Source organism: Gordionus sp. m RMFG-2023, chromosome 1 (assembly GCF_954871325.1).
Source record: "Gordionus sp. m RMFG-2023 chromosome 1, tfGorSpeb1-WG-v2, whole genome shotgun sequence".
Classification (NCBI taxonomy): Eukaryota; Metazoa; Nematomorpha; class Gordioida; order Chordodea; family Parachordodidae; genus Gordionus; species Gordionus sp. m RMFG-2023.
In genome coordinates, this window is record NC_088775.1 from 79,227,057 (window position 1) to 79,254,141 (window position 27,085).

At 27.6% G+C, this 27,085-nt stretch overlaps 1 protein-coding gene across 3 annotated transcripts in view; it reads right to left on the reverse strand.

Annotated features, from left to right (window-relative positions):
- LOC135922865 (high affinity 3',5'-cyclic-AMP phosphodiesterase 7A-like) overlaps positions 1–24,370 on the reverse strand; it is a 40,941-nt gene extending 16,571 nt beyond the window's left edge. Inside the window, exons 1-6 of one of the 3 annotated variants that reach the window (XM_065457372.1) lie at positions 24,290–24,306; positions 19,434–20,638; positions 10,906–11,310; positions 9,739–9,929; positions 1,893–1,956; positions 1,216–1,311 (exon numbers count right to left, since the gene is read on the reverse strand). In XM_065457372.1, coding sequence (XP_065313444.1) covers positions 1,216–1,311; positions 1,893–1,956; positions 9,739–9,929; positions 10,906–11,206 — 652 coding nt within the window. In that variant the 5' untranslated portion in view covers positions 11,207–11,310; positions 19,434–20,638; positions 24,290–24,306. Of the gene's footprint in view, positions 1–1,215; positions 1,312–1,892; positions 1,957–9,738; positions 9,930–10,905; positions 11,311–19,433; positions 20,639–24,289 lie in introns of all 3 variants that reach the window. The other 2 variants (XM_065457373.1, XM_065457374.1) reach the window with 2 other exon arrangements.
- Between the last annotated feature and the right edge of the window lie 2,715 nt (positions 24,371–27,085).

Below are 27,085 nucleotides of genomic sequence, written 5' to 3' on the forward strand. Positions count from 1 at the left end.
TTGTGAATGCGTTCCTTTTTTTTAAACATGAACTTGAACGTAAACGCGTTCGATTTTTGTCAATGAACGTTGAACGCGTTCGATTTTTTTAGAAATGTTTACAGCACTAATATAAACTGATTATTAAGGACATATTAAAAAGTAAGGCAGTGCCGATATTAAATATCAAATCGAATCGGCACCGATATTTAGCTTTTTCAAAAAAAAATGGAACCGATATTTTTAAAACCGTACCGATATTTGTTATTGTTTTTGATTGTATATATAATCATATAATTTATTTATTTTATAAATAATTACATAATAATAAAATTTGTTGTAATGTTTAAAAAAATAGTTCAAAATTTAAACTATTTTTTGTTAAATTATCTGCAACAAGAAAAATAACGAGTCACATTCAGCTAGTGTTGTTAAACGGCTTGATTTAGCCAATTTCTAAAAACGTTTAGCTCAATTTTGACCAAAAGTAAATTACTCAAGCTTATTGATTTTGCCCATAGATGGAGAAAGGTTTGGATTTCTATAGGCAAAATTTCGAGGCTTAGGTAACATTAAAACAATGAAAATATTATAAATGAGAATATTCATTTTGGAGAATAAAAAAAATACATTTAATCATTCGTTAAAGTTAGTTGGTTTTTAAAATAGAAAATATTGATATTTTTATGACATTGATACAAATATAAATGGTAAATAAAAATCAATATAAATATCGGATAGGTGTCGGATCGGTTTTTTAGCAATAGAAAATATCGGATCGGATGGGTAAAAAATTTGTGGATCGGCATAGCCCTATTAAAAAGCAAAAAATATTTGAATTAATTTGATGCCATTATAGTTTTCCCCAATTTATGCTTATTGTTATTGGAAATCGGGAAGCGATCAATTTTTATCGAATTAAAAAATGTTATAAAGACCAGCGATATTTTTTTATTAAAATATAAAAATATAATTCCAAATTATCATTTTTTTGCCTTAGTATATATATATATATATGTTTTATAATTAAATTACGATTTGATATGATGCGAAGCAGATGCCTTAACTATAGAACTTCCCTGTCTTTTAAAAAAATATCTTTATATAAACTATTACGTAAATTAGAAGTCGGCTTAACCCGCCTTAAATGTATATTATCAATTTTTTCTGGCCGGTTATGGTTTAGCTTAAGCCACTTAAACTTTGAAATATCTAGAACATAAATAAATATGTTACTCAAAAATTGGTGGACATTTATGGGCTGTAAATTAAATTTCTTCCAAAAATCGTAACTTTCAAACAAATGCAACGCTAATATCACGAATCCTTTACCTATATTATTTATTCAAAAAAAATAAATTACAATTTGATGTTGCGGAAAGTTAAACGCGTAAAAATTACACACAACTTTAAGGTATTACATTTACACTTATTGTGTTGTATTAAATTTAGAGATATTTACATTTTTTATTTTACAATAAGTAATTCATTTAAATTATTGATGAATATAATTTGATTGCTTTAGTTTTTTTTAAAAAAAAGGAGGCTTTCTCAAAGAAAAATTATGTCTTCAAATTAAGGTAGTAAAGTTTTTATAAAAATTATAAAGGGGAATCAGATAATACCGATTAACCTAACAACCGAAACTTCTAATAATTTTAGTTTTTTAAAAAAACATATTTCCATAATTGTAATTTAAGGCCATTTTATTTGAACACTAAGGCATAAAATATTTTGTGACAGCCCAAAATTTTTTTGACCGGTTAGCGGGCTGCACAGATCCCTGATTAGGATTCCTTTTTTTGTTGAGACTGTTATTAAATTTGAATTTTGGTTCAAATCAAAATTTATTTTTAAAAATTGAGATTACGTATTGATTTTAATTTTTTTTTTTTTAAAAAGGAGAAATTTACCTCCGCAAATCTGATCAAAAAAGAATATGTTGAAATCCCAATTATTCACTTTTTCGAGAAGCGTCTAAAAATGAAATATAAAAATTGTATAAATCATTTTTTTTAAGTATATAATCAATTGGAGATTTATGAGTTTGCGGGGAAAAATAAAAATGTTTATTTGTAGATAGAACAATTGAATGTTATAGTTTTGATTCTGATTTGGGAGTGAAGACAAAAGTGCAATTCTAAATAAGGGATTTGTCTAACTCCCAAGTAGAGTTGTGCCGATATTAAATATCGTATCAGAGCCAATATTTGGTGTTTTTTGGATCAGGCCAATATTTTTTTTAAAAAAAACAATCCGAAATAAATTAATATTAATATCGGTTATCGGGTTTGTAGTAATATTGGGAAATAAAAAACCGGATCGTATCGGTTAAAATTTGTGATCGGCATAACCCTACTTCCAAGTGATTGTGGATAATCCTTTAAATGTGTTTTTCCGTCAGTTGTAATGTTTCGATATTATGATTTGAGCGCTTTAAAAAATTTAATATGATTTTGCCGGAAGTCCCAATGAATCTTAGACAATATATGCCATTAACTTTTGAAATCTTTTTTAAAAAAAACTAATATAAATTAAAAGAAGCTCAAAGGTTCATGATTTCTTCTCAAACGCGAGAATAGTTATTTTAAACTGCTGTAATACATTTCAAGTAAAATGACATTTTTTTCAAATTGACAAATAACATATTGACGTAAAAAAAATTTAAAACTAATAAATATTGGTTTTGAGTTATATTTTACTTTTTGATACATAAGATTACTCAACGATTTTTTTTTTAAATCCTTACTTTTAGTAAGATCTGAATGAAGATAACGAAAGAGTAAAAAGAAAATAGCTTTAGATTTTTAGGGTTATAATAAATATAAAAGAATATTAAATTAGCAATAAAGACCTTTTTATAGCTCAAACCAGGGATGCGAACCCGACTAAATTTTTGCCCGGGTTCGGTTCGGGGTATAAAAAAAAGGTGGGTTCGGTTCGGGTTCGTTCAGGGAAATATTTTTGAACCCGGGTTTGGTTCGGGTTCGGGTTCAAGAATTTTTGAGTTGATAAAAAAAATTCTATATTTAAATCATAATAAAAAACTAGACATAAATTTGATATAAAAAATAAATTTTTTATTTTATTTATAGGCAAATATAGTTAAAAATACAAAGCATATAGTCATGTATCAATTTTAAAAATTTTATTTAGACGTATTAGCATAATATCTTCCAAGAGTTGTTCACTCATCCTCGATCTATGTGGTGAAAGAATGAATTTCAAATGTGAAAAAGATCTTTCAACGCTAACCTATGTTAAATGTATATTTATATGTGAAAATATGATAAATTAACTTGGGTTGCAGGAACAGCAAATAAGATTTTAGATAAAATATATAATTCAGGATGTTCCAGCTTAGCAGACTCCCAAAAATGCAAAATATTTTCTTTTTTATCTAATCTTTTATAATCGCTAAATCCAGTAATTATTGTAAGGATTTATATTGTTTATATTTAAATATTCCATAAAATAACAATTTTAATATAAATCTAAAATAATTAATTTACTAAGCTTTTAATTAACCTTGTATCTTGGGTCCAGGTATATGGCACCTAAGAGAATTTCGTTCTTTATAAACCTTTCTTCTCTGTTCTTAAGACAAGAATATAGTAATTGAGCAAAATGGTATGGATTTTTTTCCAGTTCGATGCAGCATCTTAACCATGCTGCATAAAAATCTGTCAGTGTTAACTGTTCAGATTGGAATTGTTTGGTTGCGATTTTTAGCGGTTTTAAAATTTCAACAATCGTTATTATCTCTTTCCAATCTTCAGTCAATAAATAATCAGATTGCTCTGAAAAAAAATCTTCGATATTGGGTTTTAGTAAAATCAGCCTTTCTAACATATCATGGGTTGAATGCCATCTGTGGCAATCTAACACAGGCTTAGGGAGTTTCATATTTTTTAATAACTTTTGGTAAGTGGGATGTCTTAATTTTAAATTTAGGCTCCTAGCTTTGGTGATAATTTTATAGCATCTTGAAGTGCCAGCTGAAGTGTGTGAGCTGCACACCGTACCGGATAGGATATAATAGTTGATAAAAAAGTATTTTGTATATCATCAATATCATATTTATATACATTTACATTCATATTTTCCTCATCTGCTGATTCACTCCTTATATCATAATCAGTTTCAAGTTGCAGTAGCTTTATAGCTCTTAAAAAATTACAACCATTATCAGAAGTAATTGTGTATATTTGTTCAATATTAATTTTAAATTTTAGTAAAGTTTTTAATATATTCTCTTTTATATATTCTCCTGTACATCTCTCTTTCAGCTCTACAATTCCAAGAGTCCTCAAATTTATAATGAACTTTGATATAAATTGAAAATTTACACCAAGAATTGACCTATCTAGTCGTTGAACTGCATCAACTTTTAAACTTATTAATTTTCCTTCTATCTCTCTCGATATTTTGTCTCTAATTGATTGGGCTGTTTTATTAATAGTTCTGGATAAATTTTCTTTGTTTATAACCAAATTGAGCCCAGATAGGAGTGGATTTATAATTCTTTGAAATCCCGAATCTTCAATAATTGATAAAGGCCGGCCATTTACAGTAACAAGTTCTAGTATAGAACTCATCAAATCATTAGATGATATATTTATACTTATATGCTTTTTTGGAAAAAAGGTTTCTATATTAATTTTAGGTTTTTTTGCCAATAAAAATTCCTGATATTTGGTTTTTTCATTTAAATAATTTAAATATTCATTGTTGTGATTTCTTTCCAGGTGTCTTTCTAAATTTGACAAGTGATTACCAGACATTTTTACTTTGCAATATGAACATATTATTTTTTTTCTATTGTATTAAGGGTAAAATGCTTATCAAATATGACTTTATCTTTAATCTTAAATCTATAAAAAGAGAACAATTTTTTTAAATAGCAATGATTTCAGAATTAAAAAAGAGATATTTATAAATTTAATTTCATTTATAATATGCACTTCATTAATATCTTGTAAAAATTAATCTGAACCAAAAATAAATGATTAGCATATATAAATTTTAAAATCATTTTAATAAGTTCACAAAAACTGCCCTACATTTAACAATTTTTAAGTTAGATGTTTAGAATTTTTTAAATTAACAATATAATAATTTTTACTTTGATTTGTTAACCATTTTCTTCTAATTAATAATCTTTAAGAATAATAAGATAAAAATTTAAAAATAAATGGCGTAAATTAATTCAATTGTTTAATTTTTTAACACTCCAATAGGAATCGAGAATAAATTAAAAAATGGCATAAATGAATTAAGTTGTTTAAAATTTATTAACACTTCATTTAATTGGAAATTTTAAAATATAATATTTGTATTTACATATATTAATATATGATTTTAAATAATACACTGAACCCGGTTGAACCCGGGTTCAAATAAAATTCTTGGGTTCGGTTCGGGGTTTTGAAAATTTTATAAATGGGGTTCAGGTTCGGTTCGGGTTCAGAGTTTTTTTCTAAAAACCCGGGTTCACTTCTCCGGGTTCGGGTTCGGTTCGAATCCCTGGCTCAAACTATATTTTATTAATAATTTTTTTTTCAAAAATAAAATAATTATATAAGAATATACGTACAATTAAAAAAAAAATCTAAATAATTTTTATTTAATATTAATTAATTTGTAATAAGAAATTACAAAAATGTTTCGGAAATCGATTTTATTGAGAAATCAAAATATTGATTAAAAGTTTATTTTTGCTTTTTTGAGATTCTAGACTTAACCCCTATTTTGTTCGAAATTTAGCTAGGGATCCCTTATGTCCTTGTTAAACGGCTCAAAATAACCTCTTTCTTTCTTTTACGCTCTTAAATTCTCATAAGTTAGTAAAGCAAAGATCATCCTTGGGACTCCTTATCTTAATGATGTAGTCATATTTTAACCATTCCTTTTAAACATATATGACCTCTCCTCTTTCTCGACATTGATAGGAAAAGGAAGTACAAATAATTTATATATATGATTCTTAAAAAAATTTCCGTTGCCTTGCTTTTAACAATGTTTGGAACAGGAAGCAGAATTTGGAATTCTTGGAACTTAAAATCTGAGAACTAGATCCTTTTTTTTAGAAAATATTGAACCAAAACTATTTCTAGTTCAAATTCCAAACTCTGATCTTAATAAAGCGGATAAAATATTTTTTTATTACCCACAAAATAATTCTTAAAAAAAAACATTCACCTTCATTACAATGATAATACACAATAGGCTAATAATTAAAATTAATCAAATTCAATTCAAAATGTTTGAATTGAATCAGATTGAATATATTTTTTAAATTGCAAGAAAAATAATTGATAAAATAAATAATTAATTATCATCAATATTTTTTTTTAAAATAAAGTTTGAATATTTATCATTAAAAAAATAGATCCTTCATAGTATAAATTACTATTTAACTGATGACATGCGGTATATTGGTAGATAGAATTACGATCATCAGTAAAAAGGTCAATAATATCGAATCGAACACTTCAATATTCGTTTTAAATGATGGTGACTAATAATTTATTATTCGTATCCGCCGAGTAAAAAAGTGGAATACGAATATCAATTAATTCGTATCAAATATTTATTTTGAGGTCTAGAAACTACATATTGTATTAATATAAATTATAAACACATCATTGTCCATAATATAATTTATATTTATTCGATTAGTCCTTCAATATTTACTGCCACTTAATTAATATCGCAATGTTCGGCCATTATGTGAATTTTTAAATTAAAAAATTTAGCATATCTTTCAAAACCATGTTTAAATCATTAGAAGGAACAAAGATCCTCGAAATTTTTCACAATAGATTTTTAGATTAATACTTGGCAAAAAATTTACTATAAAAATGAAAGTCTCCTACCACCTTAAATGAGGCTCATTGTGTTGTGAGAACCTCGGTTATCCCCCTCCTTAAAATTAAAAATAAAATCAATTTTAAATATATTATGTAATAAAATAGTTATAATGATAGCCCGTCAATGATGGTATAATAATTTATAAAATAGCTATCCTTACAAAAATTAATGAACGAAATTTGAGATTATAAAATAAACTCTGAAATAATGAAACGATCGATGATACCAAATTTAAGGCTATAAATACTAACTCAGATAACTTTTCTTTACGCTTTTATTTGGCTGCTGTCAGCTAAACTGAATTATCGGTTGAATCTTTGAAGCATGGATAAAACCCGATCGTGATCGTTAATCGATAAATAGATAGTAACGTGATTATTTACCGAACCCAAACCTAACCTGAACTATTAAAATGTTTCACCCTAACCTCTAAAAAGGAGTTCGTGATCCGGGGGACAACCTTATGATATCCTAATTATTTTAAAAGTTATCTATCAATCAATTGATTGATCAGTTTCAGCCGCCATTTTTATATATCTTTGCAAATTTTTATATGAGTGCCTGCTATCTAAGTTACATATATTATATATGATAATAAGTTTGTAGGTAAAAGTATTCGAACCGAATTTTAAAGGTTCGAATTAGTTGAAAAGTTTGGAAAACAAGCCAAATGTTGCGTCTTAATATGAGGTTCAGTATATAAAATTTTCGAAAGGACAGTCGTGTAGTCAGCAGAAGGGGGGATGAGAGAGGGGGAGAAATCCCCACCCGATATGAAGATTTTTAAAAAAAAAATAAAAGGGATACATGAATTGTGAAAAGTAATCTATTTTAAAAGGTTATATTCTATTCTAAATATTAACAAAAAGTGAAAATTAATATAAATATTTATATCTTGTACATTTTATCTCAAGAAAAAAAAAATTTAAAGTTAATTTTCTTACATTTTTAGAACCTTAAACACTAATGTTTATAAAAAAAATTTATCAACTAAAAAAATTATATTTAATTTACCTCTTTTAAACTATGATTATAAAATATCTAGAGTGTATGAAATGTTCAGATATCCAAATAGACAACATTTGCTGAATATAATTATTACGGAATACGGAATAAAGCGCATACGCCCTCTCAATGTTGTAGGTACAACAGAGCTACGCTAGGTTTTCCTCATTTCCATCTAATTGGAAGATTTAAGTTAGGTATAAAGTAAAATATGAGGAGCCCTTCACACGTTTGTGGGCAAGCCGCACGTACTTGTACGCATAATAGTTCATAAACTATTATTTAAACGTCTGTGGGCTGGAACAGATAGGGAGGACCAAGAGAACAGCCCACACCCAAAACCTACGGCCCTATTAAAAAAAGGGACGGGGAAGGTACTCTAGAAATATAATTTAAAACCTAAAATAAGAAATAAATATATGATTAAATTAAATTCAAAGTACAAATACAATCACTTATCAGTATATATCCATCCTTGAAGATAATATCCATATTCATCACTCGTACCAGGCCTTGTGCTACAGGAAAAAAGAAACTGCAAAAAGCCACAAGATGGAACCTACGACATCAAGCTGTTACATCATTTTTTGGTAGAAGAGCCTATTTTGTATACCTTTGAAGAAATATCAGAATCTTCTAATATTTCATCTGAAGCTGGTACATTATTAAATTTAATATTGCCGATTTTTTTCATTGAAATGTATTAATAAATTATTTATTATACAACTTATTTTTCAAAAAAGGATTTGGCTGAAGTTATGAGAATCGCGAATGTTATTTATTATATTACAACAGCAGCTCGAGATTTATGTGATTGTTGAGGTGAAAGCGAAATTATATGATTTTGAGATTCACAAGCCTCGACTTTACCGATAAACAAATCTTTCATTATTAACGTATGGTCCAATTAAGGATCATTATAAAATATCTGCTTTATTCCACTTTTGGATTTAATTTTGACTCAAATCTGTGATTTATCAAAGGTCTCTATCTAATTTACAAATACTAAATCTCATAACTCCCTCTGATCTGAGGGTATATGAAATCTTAATATTGAAAAATTAAATATTTATGTAAATTATATTCAGAGAATATAATTGTATCTAAATGCTAATTAGTTTCAGAATCTAAATTATATGAAGGATTCATTTTTGTAGATAATCCTACAAAAGATACAGTGGAAGCATTGCATATTTTAAAATATATTTTATAAGTTTTTCAAATATATTAAAATTACTGTACATTTTGGCAATGATACCAATTAGTACAAGCTCAAATGAGACGAACTTTTATTCAAGAGAATAACCTATATTAAAAGTATGCCATCTTAAAATTGATTGAATAGACTAGCTTTACTCATCAAGATCTAAGCCTCAACACAAACAAATAAAATATTGGCGCAATCGCAAAAATTAGATTTTCATTTATGAACGATATTTTGACCAAATTTTTAAATCATTATAAAATATTTATTTTATATTTTATTTTGAATTACATACCGGTTTAAGGCCATAATATTTTTTTAAACGTATATTCACTCTTAATATTTTGTATTTTCTTATTTGTGTTGGAAATTATCATATTTTCAAATATGATTGGTTCAAATAAATTTTATATAAGATTAAACTTAGCGGTTATGATAAAAAAGGGTATTGTTACATATTTTTTTAAAGTAAAATAAAATAAAGGGGTAAATAAGAAATACTTCAAACAAAAATACCTGTTATGAATTTCCCGCAGAAGGGACTCGACGAAAGGCCGAACAAATAGAGATTTGGGGGAGACCCCCTCCTACTTGGAAAGGATATAAAATGATGGTCATCATCAGGCATATTAAATAAAATATAATAATAACAATAATCACAATGATCAGCTGCTAACCCCCACCGAAGAAAAATAGCATTCATCTATAAGAGCATAGGATTTAATCCTTTGTTGAGGTACAGCGATAAAATTGTTAATTGAGCCCTCTGGCATTCCTGATAATTTAGATCCATATACCATTCGGACAAAGGGATTTAGAGAACTTGAATTGCGTATTGAATCATGGAAGTTATTGAAATCTATGGCACCTTATGTTTATACGTTACAAAAAAATAATGCATTATATAGAGTTAATATTTATTATATATAATTTAAGAGGTGGGCGCGGGCCGTGAAATTACGTGTATTGAAATGGGTCAAGGCGTGATTGTGAATAAATTTTAAATTATTTGGTGTGATTGGGCGTGATGGATCCCCCCCCCCCATTTTTCCCAGGCGTGATTAGGCATATGCATAAATTTCCCGTGAATCACGGAAATTTTAATTTTTAAAATTGTTTTTTATCTATATTATAGTATATATTTTCTAATTTAATTCTTTTTGATGGAATAATTTTTTAAAATATTACGCATTTAATAAATAACATTTTATCCCCGTCCTATAAAATTTCATTGAATGGAAAATAATTTAAAGTCCCTCAACTAACGTTCAGCAATATAAATTTGGTAATAAATTTAATTTAAATATGTTCTATTTTCATCTATCTTACTGTATACTAATCATTTGCACTAAAATTATAATCAGTCAAAATTAAAAGGAAAATTAAATGACTTATTGTTTAAATTTTCTCATATTTATCTAAAAACCTAAAAGATAATTGATATAATTGAAGTATACATGCTGTTTAAAATGTAATGAATATAAGTGCATTTAAAGATGGTGAAAGGATATCATTTTTATTCCATATATTAAATCACATAATGCATAACATTTTTGATAATTGCTTACCTGAAATAGCTTTAAGTATAAATGATGAAAAAAAAAGTGCAATATTTTAAGCAATCTGTAGCAAACTGCAAGCTAAGCCATTTCATCAAACAGGATATAAAAGCGAGAAGGAACTCTGTATATTATATTTTGGTCTGCAAAAAAATTTTGAGAAAATTGGTCCAAATCGGGCGCTGAACCCAGGGGAATGTCTTTTCGAGTCAACCAACATGTGCTAGGACAGGTCAAATTGGTCCGCGCCGGACTCATAAAAATATACTGCATAAATGATATTACTTTTATCCTTAAATTTATTATTTTCCTTATCACGTTTAGCGAGATAATTTTTGTGAGCGCTCGAAGATTTTCTCCGTTGATTAGAAATTAGAGTAGTGGTGTACCTAAAATTATTAACGATACGCATATCATTATCCTTTGAATCGTTAGTCTTAGTTTCCGAAAACTTAACCTCCTTCGACGATAGAATAGAACTTTCTTCCCTGTTAGGATCAGAAGATTTCTGCGAGAAGGGGATCGAAGTGGCGGAATCGATGTGATGATGAGGTACATTTTTGATATTATTTTTATTGTCCATCATACGTACACTCTAACAAGTTATTTTCATCGCCTCTAGATGCCGATTTTAGAGTGTCGTTCATTTCCTGCTTTCAAACTTAATATTTTCGATCAATTTCATTTTTTCTATTTAAAAAGGAGAAGAAAAAATAAAAAGTTTTTTTTTAATAATTATTTTGTCTAATGTTATTTAGAAAAAAAAATGAAGTATATTAAAGTTATAATAAAACATTATCTTTTTTACAATCATGGGTTATTAAATAATCATAATTTGATTTAGAAAAAAAAATAATAATCGATATTAAAAATTATTAAATAAAATAAAAATCAATTGTATAAAATATCTACTTTGTTAATATATATCAAAATCGATTTCAATTGGTCAAAGGGTAAGTAAAATGAGGATGTTTTAATTAATTTATGTAATTGAATTCAAAAATTATTTTTTTAAAAATAATTAATAAACATTCACTACAAAGAAAAAAAACAAAATTGTAAAAATATTTTTGCCATACTTTTTTCAAGAATATTAATTTTTTAGAATAAAAAAAAGTCAGGGAAGAATAAGCTATATCCGAGGAAGTTTGAACAGAACTAACATTTTTAATCATTTTAGCTCAAATAAAATTAGAAATTATCTGATGTTGCAATCGGTCAAAGGATAATAAAATGAGACGTGCGCTTTAACTACTTTATGTAATTGAATTCAAATTACTTTTTTTTATAATTAATAAAAATTTTACCGCAAAGAAGAAAAACATTAATTAAAAAAAAAATGAAAGTTTGCTATAATACTTTTTTCAGCAATATTTATTTTTCCGAATATAAAAATTTAATAAAGAATGAGCTATGTCAAGGGAAGATTGAGCCTCTATACATAGATTCTTGTGAAATTAATCATTTTTGCTTTTACAAATTAGAAATTATTTGATTTATATTAATATCGGTGCCTGGTGGCCCAAACCCTCTCCATCATTATGTTATAATGTTTTTAAAGTTGTCTACCCTTTTTTGTAACATTCTGTTTTATTTTTAATATTTAAAAATAATTGTAATCGGTATCTAGTAGTAATTAACAATCAATTTTCTGTAATTAATTTATAAATATGTAGGTAATAATCAATTTTCTAACCAACAAATATTTTTAACAGGCCGGAGGGAGGACATTTTTTTTAAAAAAAATTTGAGATTATTAGGAAGAGTTAAAAAAATTACACATTTATCAAAATTAATCTTAGTAAATGTGAGAAGGGTCTAAAGAGTTAACCTACCCCCCCCCCCCCAATAATAAGATAGACTATAAATTGGTGCTCTAGGTCGGGCCAATTTTTCAAACTCATCCCGAACGATTTATTTTATTTGTCCCGAAAAGCCCGACCCGAAATAAAAATCCTTGTACGCCCGGCCAAATTTATTTAAAATATAAAAATCAATTTATTTTTTTCTTCAATATAGTTTTACACTTTTATGAACAAAATCGTGATTGGCGCCTTATTTCTTTGCAAAAATTTTAAAATATATCAATTTCATTTCAAAATTTAAGCCCGACCAGGCCAGAACTTTTTAAAAAATATAATTAAGTCCAACTCCAACCCAGCTTTGATCATTTTTTTTTAATAAGCCAGGGTTCGGCCGGGCCCACTTTTGCAGATCTCTACTATAAATCATCTAAGGGTGAATTTTTCCGGGAAAATGATTAATTTTCCCTAGGAATATGGCCCATTTAGTGGTCCTTAAATCAAGAGATAAAAGTAAAAAATCAAAACGAAGAACATATAATCCGTTTAGGTATCTATTTTCCAACGAGTTAGTTGTTATTTATTACTATATAGTTCAAAGTAATGTATTGTATTTTATATCAGACAGGAAAAAAAATATGTCCAAAGTTAAACAGTTCGATTTATCCGATTATTTAGAAAAATCAAAAAAATATTACCTAATCCCCGAGATTTCAATAAAATTTCCCTCTCTGTTATATATGAGAAAAATCTTTGAGTTTGCGCAATATATTTTTTGACAAAAATATCGAGTTTGACTTTTTTAAAAAAATCAAACAAATCAAGCCGTTCAAAACACTACAAATTTGGGTTAATATAATATATTATAATAAAAATGGATAACTTAAACAAAAAAGATTAAAAAATCCTATGAATGAGATAGTTGGCAAGGTTAATCATTTCAAATAAAACTCCTTTTTTTCTCGACCATATCAATAAATATTACAAACCAGTAATTATTAAAATGATATATGACGTAAATTTACCAAAGCCCAAATTTAGTGTTTTGTAATGAATAGATTTTTTAAAAAGGGCTAATCCAAGTTTTTGGCAACAAAAATTTACTTACTCAAGTTTGGAGATTTTTTACTCATATATGGTAAGAAAAGTTTGCTCGAGGTTTACATAATATTATTTTGGCTAAAATCTAAATTTATAAATCCGCGAAATCGAGCTGTTTAACGGGTTATAATATATATACAATTTATTAAATTAACACTTCCACTAAAAATTCCAAGCGCACACCACACATAATTTAGAACAAAGATAATTATTTTAGATTCATCTAGTCGAAAAAATGTTGACAAATCTTCAATATATAATAAACAAAACTTCAATTACAACAATACTGCCCAAATTTTAGTAAAATGCAATAATATAATACCCATTTCTAATATATTATTAACAAGGGGCTAAGTTAATGCAACAAGTCTGAAATATCACATGATTAGAAGGGGGGGGGGGGGTGATTACCAGAGGGACTCATATTCTTAGTATCCTTTTTTTCTGAAATCAACCAACACGAGAAGTTATATAAGGGTTAGAGGGATGATGGAAAAGTTAGAAAATTACGGAGGTAGAGTTAATATACGAATCGCTAAAATAAAAAAAATATATTATCGCCTCTATATTATAATAGTAAAAAATCATAAACATAATTATATCACAAACATAAATATATCACATGACATACTATTTTTTTTTATATTTAATATCTGGCAAAAATATGTAGCTAGTTAAATTAAAATTTTTTTAAAAAATCAAAACAGAGATTAATTCATAATCGATAATAGAGTAAGAGGAAATAAATAAAAAGATTCCTAAGGTTGGTTCAGTGTCAGTCTTTTGTCACCGATCCCTATATCTTCAGGAAAAAATTAGTGACTTTGCTATAAAAACGTAGGTATGCTATGAAGATGATTTGGTTAAATAAGTATATTTATATCTTATATCGATTGATTTAATGTTAAAAGGTAGGGTAGGATATAGCATACTGCAAACAATAATTAATTTTTTTCTTCTCTTAAATCCAATTTCCTGGTTTTCAAATTACTTTATTAATTCATTGTTATTTTTAAAAAAATTCAATTGAAAAGCAAATTCGAAGTAATCCGCATTCTGTGGTAAGAGTTATTTGACAATACCGTAAAATAAATTAAAGAAATTATAGAAATTTTAATAAAATATATATAATATATTTGTTAGTATCTAATAATGTTGTTAAAGGGCTCGTTTTGAGCCGATTTAAAACGGCTAACTCAATATTTTATCCAGAAAAGTATTTACGTAAGCCTGAAGATCTTTCTCATATATAGCACAAAGGTTTGGACATCTATTAGCGAAATCTCGAGGCTAACGCAATATTATTCTGGCTAAAATATTGAGTTGAACCGTTTAACAACACTAGTATCTACCTTATTCTGTTAAATCGATATTTTATTGAATGGAATGGAGCGATAGATTAGGGGAAGAAAATTGAATCCAAAAAATTTAATTTGATAAATGAAAACTTTACAGTCCTCTGAATGTCAAAATTGTAAATTTCCCAGACCTCGACCAATAAAAAAAATCGTTTTTTTAAAGTTCATTCAATCTTATTTTTAATACTAACACTTTTTTAAATATAATTTATAATAAATAAAGAAATACATCATTGGACTCAAATAAAAAAAATTCATGATTAAATATGTTATAGGAAATGTTGATTAAATTTTTTTAAAACTATAAAAGAGGTTGGAAATTTAAATTCACAACATTTACAGATGAAGGCGCAAATTGTTCTGAATTTAGAAATTGGCGGTAGTAAACAATTTTATTTTTATGGGTTCTCTCTTCTTTCTTTTTTCTTTCTCTTTCCTTCTTGATCTCTGGCTTTAAGGAAATAACAGAGATTTCCAAATATGTAGAATATTAAAAATGATTTCGGATTCGAGAAGGTCACAATTCGAAATTAAATTTTTTGTTTTGTTATAACGCTCCGGTTCGTTCCTAGCATGAATTAGTTCTGCTTGAGGTTAAAGAAATTATAGTGATTATACAGATGTTACAGTTCTTTATAAGTCCTTGATTTAAAAAATAATTTTTTTTTTTGAAAATTATCAGAATTAGGAAACGTTTATTTATTCAAAAGATAATTATAATAGTAACCTAATAATTAATTTATTCTAATGATATAATAAAACAATATCGATTTTTAAAAACATAAAAAATTTAAATAATTTTATTAGCTTTGTAGTGGTATAGTTGTAATGTAATAACCTTATCAAAATAAAGAAGAAAAAAATTGTACATATTTATTATTATACAGTAAAATAAGCAAAACATTTAAAATCTAATTTTGCGTTACCCTTAATATAATATTTAAATACCCAATTAAATTTAACTGTTTCAAACCCATCTTCTTTCTTTTTAACGCCCATAAGCGTTTAATCATAGAGCTAATCAATATGTTCGCAGAGGTAACTGCAGCCTGCCCAAAAAATCATGCTTAGCTTTGTTGTTTTTAACAACATGAAAGGGGGATGCGCTTAAGGAATGTCGAGAATGATGACATAACCAGAAATTTTTAATTAAAGTGTCATCGAGGAAGGAGGGAGGGCATATTTTTTGAAAATATCTGTATTATTATTTAATATGAATATGTTCTGGACCAAATTCGGGTTAAAGAATTTTAAACTATATTTAGTTTGATAACAGGAATTAAAAGAGGTCGGACCCGCCCCGGATCCAACCCTGGGTTCGATGGGTTGTTAATTATAAAAATTCTTAAGATTAATAATAAAAAACTTGACAACCTAAAATTAGGGGGAAAAGAAAAGATTTAGAAGAAATTATTAATGTTAAAAATTTTGAAATTTATTCGATTTCAATGTAGAGGGCTGGTCATCGTTCAATCGATTAACAATTTTATAGTTGGTTTTTTTCTTCTTCATGATAAAATGGAAAAGAAGATGATATAGCTAATATTGTTAAACATCTCGATTTTTAAAAATGGCTAACCCAATAAAAAATATAGCGCAAGCCTGGAGATTTTGCTCATAAATGGCCGAAAGATTTGGACATCTATTAACTAAATCTCGTGACTTACGTAATATATATTTTGGCTAAAATCTTAATTTAAACCCTACAATAAAAATACTACAGCAATCAAATCCATGAGGAAAAAATTGAAGTTTAAAAAAATTTAATTAGCTCTTCAGCAAGTATTATATTTTAAAAAAATTAAAACAACTTTATAACTTTCGCAATAGAATTACAATATTGAATCAAAAGTGTCATAAGATTTGAAATATATTTGTCATTTAACCCATTTCCCCAAATAAATCAAAATAATTTTTAATAATATCCTTGAAAAAATAATTAATTTGACATTTTTTTAAATAATGTATTTATAAATTGTAGTGTTGCAAGATCTGTAATGGAAAAAATAAAAGTTTTTAATTTGACGTGAAAAAACAGATCTCAATTTAAGTATAAAGTGCAAACAATAATTCGAATCTATGACAGAAGAGAGAGAGGAGAGATGAAAATGCATATTTAAGAATGTAGACAAAATAAATGGATTTAAATTGTGGAGGGGGGGGGGGTTCGTTAGATAATATGCCTATTCAGAACTCTGAGACTCCTATCCCCCATTCTGATAAATAATTTAATATTTAACTATAAAATTACTCCCAACCTCTCCCCCGTGTTAACTCCTTGTAATTTTAATGAAACAATTGTCTCGAATAACATATCCTATATTTGATGAATTGAAAGAATCGAGGAATTAATAAAGCGGCGGTAGATAAAGAACAATAAGTTTCAATAAAGTTTAAGATAATGGATAAATGATGACGACCACTGGGTAGCAATAAAAATTTGTGTCGAATCTTGAGAAAAAAAAATTAACATAAGCCAATTTTTTAATTTGGTATGCTGAAATAAGTACAAAATATTTTAGACGTACATATATATATATGATTAATTCATTGGCGTACGCAGCGGGGGGGGGGCGGGGGGACAAATCCCCCCACCCCCAAAGCCAAAAAATGCAGATGCCGGATATATTTTTCAAAAATATTATTGTTTATATTAATTTATATTTGTTAATATTTATTCGTATCTCATATTAAATATATATTTTATTACATTTATTATCACATTCATAAGTTATTTTATCAATTAATTTCGATTTCAAGTTTTCCGGCGTAATATTTACTTATTATTTTCAAATTTTTAGTGGCGTAATATTTATCTACCATTTTCAAATTTCTAGTCAAATAATAATTATTTCTGAAACTTCTGGTCGGGAAAAAGAAATTGCAACCTTGTCCAACGAGATAGAGCCTCTTCCATCAAGCACTAACAGCTATTAAGGAGTTAGAAGAGCCAATTATTTGCTATTATTGAAATATTACAATGGCCTGAAAGAAATATTTCCTCAGAAGCAAGAAAATTATTGGATTCAATGCTTATTCCAAATTTTATTTCTCATTAGAATGTATTATTTAATTATACAACTATTTTAAGTATTACTTTTCAAAAACATGACATTAATTTGATTAAGAAGATGAGAATAGCGGAGAGCATTTTATCAGAACTCAAGGAAATTAGGGATAATGTTGATGAAGAATTTCACATTTTATATTTTTGTTGAGTCAAAAGCAGAGCTATACGTGTTTAATATTTGTCTCCTTCGACTTGTAGCAAGGCAAGCTCATCGTTAAAACATTAATATAGGATCAGTAGAAGAGTATATCTTAGATGCAGATACATTTATAACCCAAATAAATGAATTTTTAATATATCATGCAGCACTTACATCTGCAAATATTACTTCCACAAAAGACTTCCCAACCTTTTTCAGATGGTGATAGAAAAAAAAATATTTGTTAGATTTTTATTATGAAGATGTTAAAGTATCTTATGATGCCTTATTAGGAATAACTATGTTTATAAGATTAACTATAGTTGATATAGTCCCCAAAAATGCTATGGATGCTCTGCATTATTTCAAACACATTTTAGATTAAATTCCCAATGTATTAAAAGGGTTTATAAACTCTTCCCATTAGTAAACTAATGAGAGAACTCTTTTTAAAGAAGAATAACAGAGGCCTGCAGAAGTACCATTTGCAGGGCACGACCCGGATTTTTTTAAAGATTTTTTACGCTTTTTTTAAAAAAATTTTTAGGCCGCTCGGCTTTTTTTTAAAATTTACAGGCTCAGCCTGGCTTTTTTTAAAATAAAATTTTCAGGCCCGGCCCGGATTTTTTAAAAATAAATTATATTTATTTTTGATTTTTATAGCTAATAATAACGATTTCAAATATAGGCTGTTTTAAAAAATACAGCCCGGCTTGAGTGTTTTTTTTTAAAAAATTCAGGTCCGGCCGGGGTGTATTTTTAAAAAAATTTAGGGCTCGGCCCGGGTATAATTAAAAAAATTAAAATACTGTCCGGCCCAGGGGCCGGGCCTACAGCTCTCTGAAAAACATACCAAGAAGTACAACATGTGAAAGTAGATTGAAAGGTTTGGATTTTTTTAATATTCATAGGCATTTGACGACAAGCAAGGATGAGATAATTGAAAAATTAGCTCAATTCCAACGAAGATTGGATTTTACATTGTAAATATATAACATACAAAATACAATTATTCCTAAGAAACTTTTTGTGTAAAGGCTCAAAAAATTCAAATTTCTATTTTGGGTCATTTAAGTGATTCTTTACATATAATTTTTTTAAATTTCACATTAATTTAAAATTGTGTATTAGGAATAGTTATTAGTCCTAATAAATTTATGCTTGATATTTTTAAAAAACAATAATATTTCCAAAAAAATTTATTATCCCCCCCCCCAGACCAAATTCCTGCGTACGCGCCTGGATTAATTATCTTTATTAAATTCCAAATATATGAAATGATACACAGTAGTAAAATATATCATAACACAGTATAATTAAGTAAATGAATAATTAATTTTTACCCATCATCGGAGAATACTGCTATTCTTTGTCTCAGGTAAAAGTCTTCATTTAAATTTTAGGTATTCTATGTAATGTGATGCCCTTGATCCTTGAAGAAGACTAGGGCGTAAGTGCCTAAAGAAGTTAGCGTTGTATCAATTATTGGTAGAATAAATGGTTGAGAAGTAAAACAGGAGAATATTTGCAGATTTACTTTGTTGTCAACAATAGCGTCATTGCTTAAGTTGGAGAATGCGAGTGGGTCTAAAAATCCTAATTTAAAAATTTGCCATTCTTCCATGATTTTGGATAAACCATCGAGACGTTTATCATCTACATTACAAAGTTTAGGATCGACTAGGGCAGAGGACTTCCAAAGATCTATGGCCTGAAGGAGTAAAGGATCTGAGTGAGTCGTTAATTTGGTGATGATTAGATCACATGATAAACGCAAAAATATGAAGGCATTAACGGAGAGTAGAGAAGGTGATCGTATTGCTTTGGTGGGTAAGGTAGCCTGTAGCCAAGATAATTGTCCAAGCTTAAGATTGATTATTTATTCGGTCAATATTTTGATCTCTTGTTCGTAGGTATGTAGGTAGAAAGAATGAGGATATTGAAAAATAGTAATTGATAGTAGGGTGCAAAGTATCTTTGAAATTACAAGGTAGTTCTTTAGCAGGAAAAATAACTGGTAAGCCGGGAGATACAGTAAAATACCATGCATTTGTTTAAGTTTATTTGAGGTATCTGCAAAAAATTTAGTGAAGGAGTCTACATTACCTAAGGGTGACCTTAGATAAGTAACGTACTCTTTCTCAGTACGATTAAACCCGAAATAATTTTGAAAATTATTGTTTAGGGGATAGTATTCACTCTTAAAGGATTTATTGTTATGCCCATATTTTCATAGGATTTTAATATGCCAATTACCATATTAACTTGGTCGGGTGAGCCAGCTAGTATATCATCAATATACCAGGTAAAATTGCTTGCATTGGGTGTTGATGTCTCTTATCATTTTAGGTGAAATCGATTTTGACAAGGATGTCATTAGAGGGATTGGTATCTAGATATATTCAAGCCATGTGAAGGGCTGCTTCGCACCCGCAAAGGAAGAAGGGGGAATACAATGCCATGAATACTAAAGAATTCCTTTATTAAAAGGTAGCATGGTTTCGAACCGAACCGCCAAACCGGAATGAACTGTTATAATTTTCTGAACCTAACCGAACCGTTATAAAGAAAATATAAAAAGAGCGAACCGAACTGTTATAAATATTTTAAACCGGTTCAAAACGGTTTCAAAAAATAATTAATTTTAATTAACCTAAATTTGAAATTTGAATTTTCCTTGTGGTATTTTTGAAGAAGGGCCAAGTATGTATCATTATCGCAAGGAGCCAGATTATCTTTGGATCTGGCAAGTCGTATGGCAGATCGAATATTTAAGTTAACTTGTTTGTTAAATAAAAGACTTACTCTCGTTTTAAGGGCGTTATGACTTTCCTTTTTGAAGCAATTTTTGTCATTTTTTAAGGACGTGGGCCATCGATCTAAAGAAAGAGGATTTTCAAATGCATCTTTAACTTGTTGAGATTTTTAACTAAGAGGTCAGGTGTTTGTAAGGTGCGGAAAGAGTACTATAAAAATTAAAGCCAGTAACTGACTGACGAGAAATTATTTAGCAAAGATGTTGGATTCTTTGAATAAGATCTTTCTATTTGAAGCCTTGCACCTTTGGGTATGCGAGATATGGCGTGAGGTTTGGGGGCAATGAAAAATGACTAAAGCATTGGAGTCAGAGTTTACTAGGTTTGTTATCATTGTTGTATATATAAAACAATGAATATCCAAATAGGGCATAAATAAAGTTTGAAAATAAATTTTAAAACAATAACCTTTCATTCTAAATTGCAAAAAAAAAATATTCATTTGAGGTAAAAATCAATAATCAAAAATATAAAAAAAGGACAAATAAAATATTATAAATAAAACACGTGTTTAACATAAAAACAGCTAAATAATAATATAAAGGCTTACAAACATAAGAAAATAATATTGATACCCGTCACTGACAGATACAATCATGAAGAATTAAACGAGTTTTAATGGTGCGCATGAAGACTGTAAAGTAGTAGAGGGATCATGCGGGGCTGTGAGCGCTATGTATGAAATGGGTGTAGGTGGGATAGATACATACATTCTCTATTGGTGTCATTTAATTTTTCTAATATTGTGGGATGGCAGGAGGCCGGCTTTGGTTATTTGAACAATTTTATTGCACAATGGGTAACTCTGTTGAATGGGCATATGATATATGTATATGTATTATTTTATTTTTTTTAAGAATGACCGATGCAAAACTGAAAAATATATGAGGCGATATGAAAGCATAAAAATTGAGAATGGAAAACATGAATTATTAATATGCGATGGAGACATATTTAATTTTGCGTCAATTAATGAGTAAATCTTTCATAATATAGCGAGAATAAATCAAAATATGTAAAGGCGCGATAATAAATAAATCGGAAACTGATGCGAGATAAATAAAATATTAAAAAAACCCAAGCAAAGTGAGTAAATAAAATTGAGAGCGAAAGGCACGATTTATTGAAATGGGACAAATAAATGATTAATTTTGCGAGAATTTAATAGATAATTAAAATTTTTGATATTTGGAACTTGAAAGCTTGTAATATTTTATTGTTCTCATCTCATCATTTTTTTTATTCATATTCATTCAAAATTTATCCAATAATTTTTTTAAAAAAATGCTATAAAATAAATCACTCATATCAAAATTCTTTAAAATTTATTGCTGCAGTTTTTACTTTTCTTAATATTTTTTTAAAACGTTTGAATGAAAGCTGTGTTTCCTTTATAGGAATCTCAAGGATATATTAAGATAATAAAAATATTTCAATTGCATTTACAAATTTTAAGATAAATTTTAGCAACAACTACCTAAGTGGTAATATAATTTATATTTTTATTTAATTTTTTTTTAAAAAGTACTAACATAACAAACAATAGTATAATATAATAACAGTTACAATATAACAAAACTGTAGAAAGATGTGTTGCTTATTTTATCATAACCATGATATTTTAAGTCCACATATAGTTTAAATAATTTTACTTTGATTATTTTCAAATATTTACAGAAATGTCATGCGATAATATTTATATTGGAATTGGACAAATTCTACTATAATATAAATATTAATTTATAGAACAGGATTTTATTAAAGAAGGTTTGGTATCAACAAACTGGTAACCTTTATAATTATTTTATAAAGGAATCTGAAGCCAAATTAAGCTAAACAGAGATCAGGGGGCATGGAAGATGCTTTCTGCGCTTTTTTTATTGTCAAGCAAGGGCAAATAATTTTTTAATATTAATTGTGGTCAAAATTTTCTTCAAAATCCAGTAGCATAAGAGCAATTCTCCGGGCCTGGTTTCAAACTTTTTGTCCAAGCTTATAGATTTTAAAAAATATTGTGACATTTGGAGGTATTTTTTGAGAATGAAGATTTTTTTTTCTCGCTTTTCCTAATTCCTTAAAATTGTGTATTTCGATAAAAATTAGTTATTATTTTGCAAATATATACCCTTATAATTATTTATCTCACCTCTCCCTAAAAAAAAGTAAATCAGAATAACAAGCACCAATGTTTTTAAAAAATAGATATATAATTAAAAATTTTCAGAAAACAAGCATTTAAAAAAATTAATATTTTAATATAATCCCACCAAAGGCAAGCAAAAATGTGCCTAAAGGTTCTCCACTAATATATGGGGATCCATATAGCCCACCCCCTCTAGGAAATTCCTGGCAATGTCTATGGGATATTATATCAATTAATATTTCATATAATTTCTTACTTGACATTTCTAAAACAAAAATCCCAGGCAAATATTTATCCAAAGAGCCAAGCCTAGAGCCCTGCTGTGCAAGTTTGCCTGCATACTCAGACACAAAAATATTTAAAAATTCAGCTGGTAAAATTTTTTAAAAATTAATAATTTCTCTGGGATTGACAAAGCAATTGTAATTTTTATTTTACCTAACTTAAAATTAATTTATACTTTCAAATAAAATTTTTGGTCCTGACTCTAAAAATTTTGACATGAAAAAAATTAAATGTACTAATCTATAATGATCACATACCCCCTCCCCCTCATTATGGAGTATCTTAGTGAATCTAGTACAACTACACATGCAATTGGAAGGCCAAAAATAAGTTTTAAAGACTACTATAACTCCAGTTATACATAAGTTATATTTTATGACTATTATTATCTACAAATGAGGTTTTATTTTCTGATGATTTCATTAAATTGAGAGCTATTATAATAGCCTTTTCAGAGGTGTAACAGACACACCAGTAGGATGTTCAAGTTAAATTTTACAGATTAGTGTGCCTGAATAAGCCTCAAATTATGGATAGAGGAAAGGAGTGGGGGAAGATTTTTGCATTATGAGCACAATCAATTTTTGATGAGATTTTTTTGTTTTTTTAATTTTGTTAAAAGCATAGTGTTGATCTATAGCCTTCCTATTTTCCTGGTCCATCCTTTGAGTCTGATCCAAAAAAATTATATTTTGATTGATAAATTTTTTTTAAAATGATCTCTCTTATTATAAATTTAAGTAAACAAGAGATGTTATTATTAAATTAAAATAGCAATATATCATATGTCATATTATTAGAATAAAATTATTCTGCAAATCATCTAATAATAAAAAATAAATAAATTACTATAAGAAATAAAAATATATCTACAAAAATATAAAAATATATCATTTTTGAATAATTTAATAGCAAATAAACGGCAATAAAATGCTTAAAATTATTTTAATCTTACCTTATATATATATCATCATATCATATCAATCAAAATTTATCCAATGAAAAAAAATTTTTTAAATTTTAAGCACAGATGTTTATATAATGAATGCATGAGATATATTTTATAGAAAGTTTTGAAAATAACAGTAAAAAGCTATTTTATAAAAGTGATCTATTAATTATTATATAAAAAAGGATATCTAATTTTAAGAATATACTAACATAAATCTATTTTAATAATAATAATAATATAACATATAAAGAATATTATAACTTTTTTTTTTCAATTTTAATAAATATTAAAAACAAAATCATAACTAATTATAAATGTAAAATCAGGGGTGTAGTTACGTGGGCGGTGTTACAGGAACCAAGTCAACCCCCATATCCCGCTTATTTTTATTTTTAGCTCTCCTTCTAAATTTTGAGAAGCGGTTTTTTTATTGGAATCTAATAAATCATTTACACAAATAATATTAATCACAATTAATCCAACAACAACATAATAATACAATCACAACAATATAAACATTGTCATCCCATTTCATAATCCCCAACACTCATGCTAGAACTTTCCTTCATCTCCAAAACCCAGCGTCTACATGACAGGATTTTCACTGGATGCAAACCCCCTTCGAAAACCTTTGCCTACCCCCCTAAAAAATCGCCGCCTTCGGCGGCGGTGACTCTTTATCATTATTTTTACCTATTTATTTATTGATACTCTTTTCAAAGAATTTATAAAGGATAACCTAAATTAATCTATATCTACTACCAACTATCTATATTTTGTGATTATAAATAATTTATTTTTTAGATAATAAATTTAATTAAAACCTCCATTATTTACAATTAGTTATCATGACATTATGAGCTTGCTAAAATATCTAAACCTTTTAAATTACATTAAAAAGGATAGTTTATTTGGAAAACAATGTATATGATTGTTTGCAATATATAGATTTGGTCGATGAATTGTATTATAATAATACTATAATAAAGTAAAATTTTTACAGCAGAAAATTTTGTCCTATTTCATCTCAAAATTTAATAGATAACCCCCCCCCCCCAAAAAAAAATTTATCCTACCCCCAATAAAGCAGCTTACCTCCTACCCCCTCAAAATAATAGGATGCAAACTGCTCCTACCCCTCCCGCTCATGTAGACGTTGCCAAAACCATATGATGCGGATTCATTATTCTAGTCTGTCAATCCCCGTAGTTAGTTGCTAATCACTACATCTCTCCTCCACTTCCTTTATAATCCAAAACATCCACTTACAGTCGCAAACCTTGGGTGGTCTCAATGGTGTTAAACATTGTACAGTTCTCTAGGATCCGGTTATCGCTTGAACGAGAACTTGGTTACCATCAATTCTGCACTCACCATTATCACCAATCGCACTCACGTGGAAAGTTCCTGGATCGATGGGCCTCATTAATGGACTATCCCCTTTTTACTTGAATCTTGGGCAAATATCACAAGCAGTAACGTCGCTAGGGGTGAAGGCGCAGGGGCTCGAGCCCCCTGAAAAATTTGAATAGCCCCCTCAAGCAAAAAATTTTTTTTTAATGACTTAATATCCCCTTGAACTAAAAATAAATTTTTTTAATTGCTCCCTGAACTATTTCTTTTATAATTCTATTGAGTAATATATAGATTTCATTTTATTATCTAAAAATTAATAAGACTATCTTAATTTTTATTAAATGAGTACTATTTTAATTATTAGATTAGATTAATTCATATAAATTATATTTTCACTATGTTAGCTTGCGATCAAATTCTATGTTAAAAATATATCAATATCATTCACTAAATATTAATTTAGCATTAACAGTTGAATCTTAATTGACCTTTATTATTTTAATTATTATATAACTATAATCATTTATTAATTGAAAATTAATAAATTTAATTTTAGCCGAGTATAACAACACTAATCAACTATATTATTGATTTTTAAATTTAATTATTCCGGTCCGACCGGTCTTATCAGACTTTTCGGTCCTAGGGACGGTCCCGTCCAACAAGACGGTCCCACGGTCCGGTCCGGTCCGAACGAAGACCGATTTAAGAATATAAAAGTTTACTATAAATTGCTTTATAGTTAATGTGTATGTACATGAACATATAAAATATGATTATTTAATGCCTAACACTTATAATATCTAATTCATCGTTTACTTTTTATATTCTTCCGTTTCATTAAATTCAATATTCATAGTTTACTTTTTATATTCTCTCGTTTCATTCAATTAAATTCAATCGCCTTCAAGTATTTTAATTTAGTAGGGTAGGTAGTATTATATTTTATTTTTAGAAATGTATATTGAAATCATAGAAGTTGATATTGAAATGCCACACTCTTCAAGGGGTGAAAGAATGACTATTATTGATGAAAATCAAAAAAATTCATCAAATTCTTTAAAAGATGTTAAAGAATTATACAATTATAAAAAAGAGACTGGTCATAAGATTTGTAAAATCTGTTTACAATCATTTTCAAATACATCTAACACAAGTAAATTAAGCATATATACTATTAGCTGGGAACCAATATTAAAAACCCAATATAAACAAAATATTATATTGATATTGGTTTAAACAATATTTTCTATTTCTTGTATCTTGTATTGGTTTATATTAAATTGGTTCAAATTCAAATAACTAATTAAAAAAATAGAAATAAATAGTGATTATAAAACCCTTTCATTATCAATATAATGAATTGTTATTATGCCCATAAAGGGTATTATATTTGGAGAGGACCAAATGTCCATTGTTAAGGAAAATTTAGATGTAATGTTA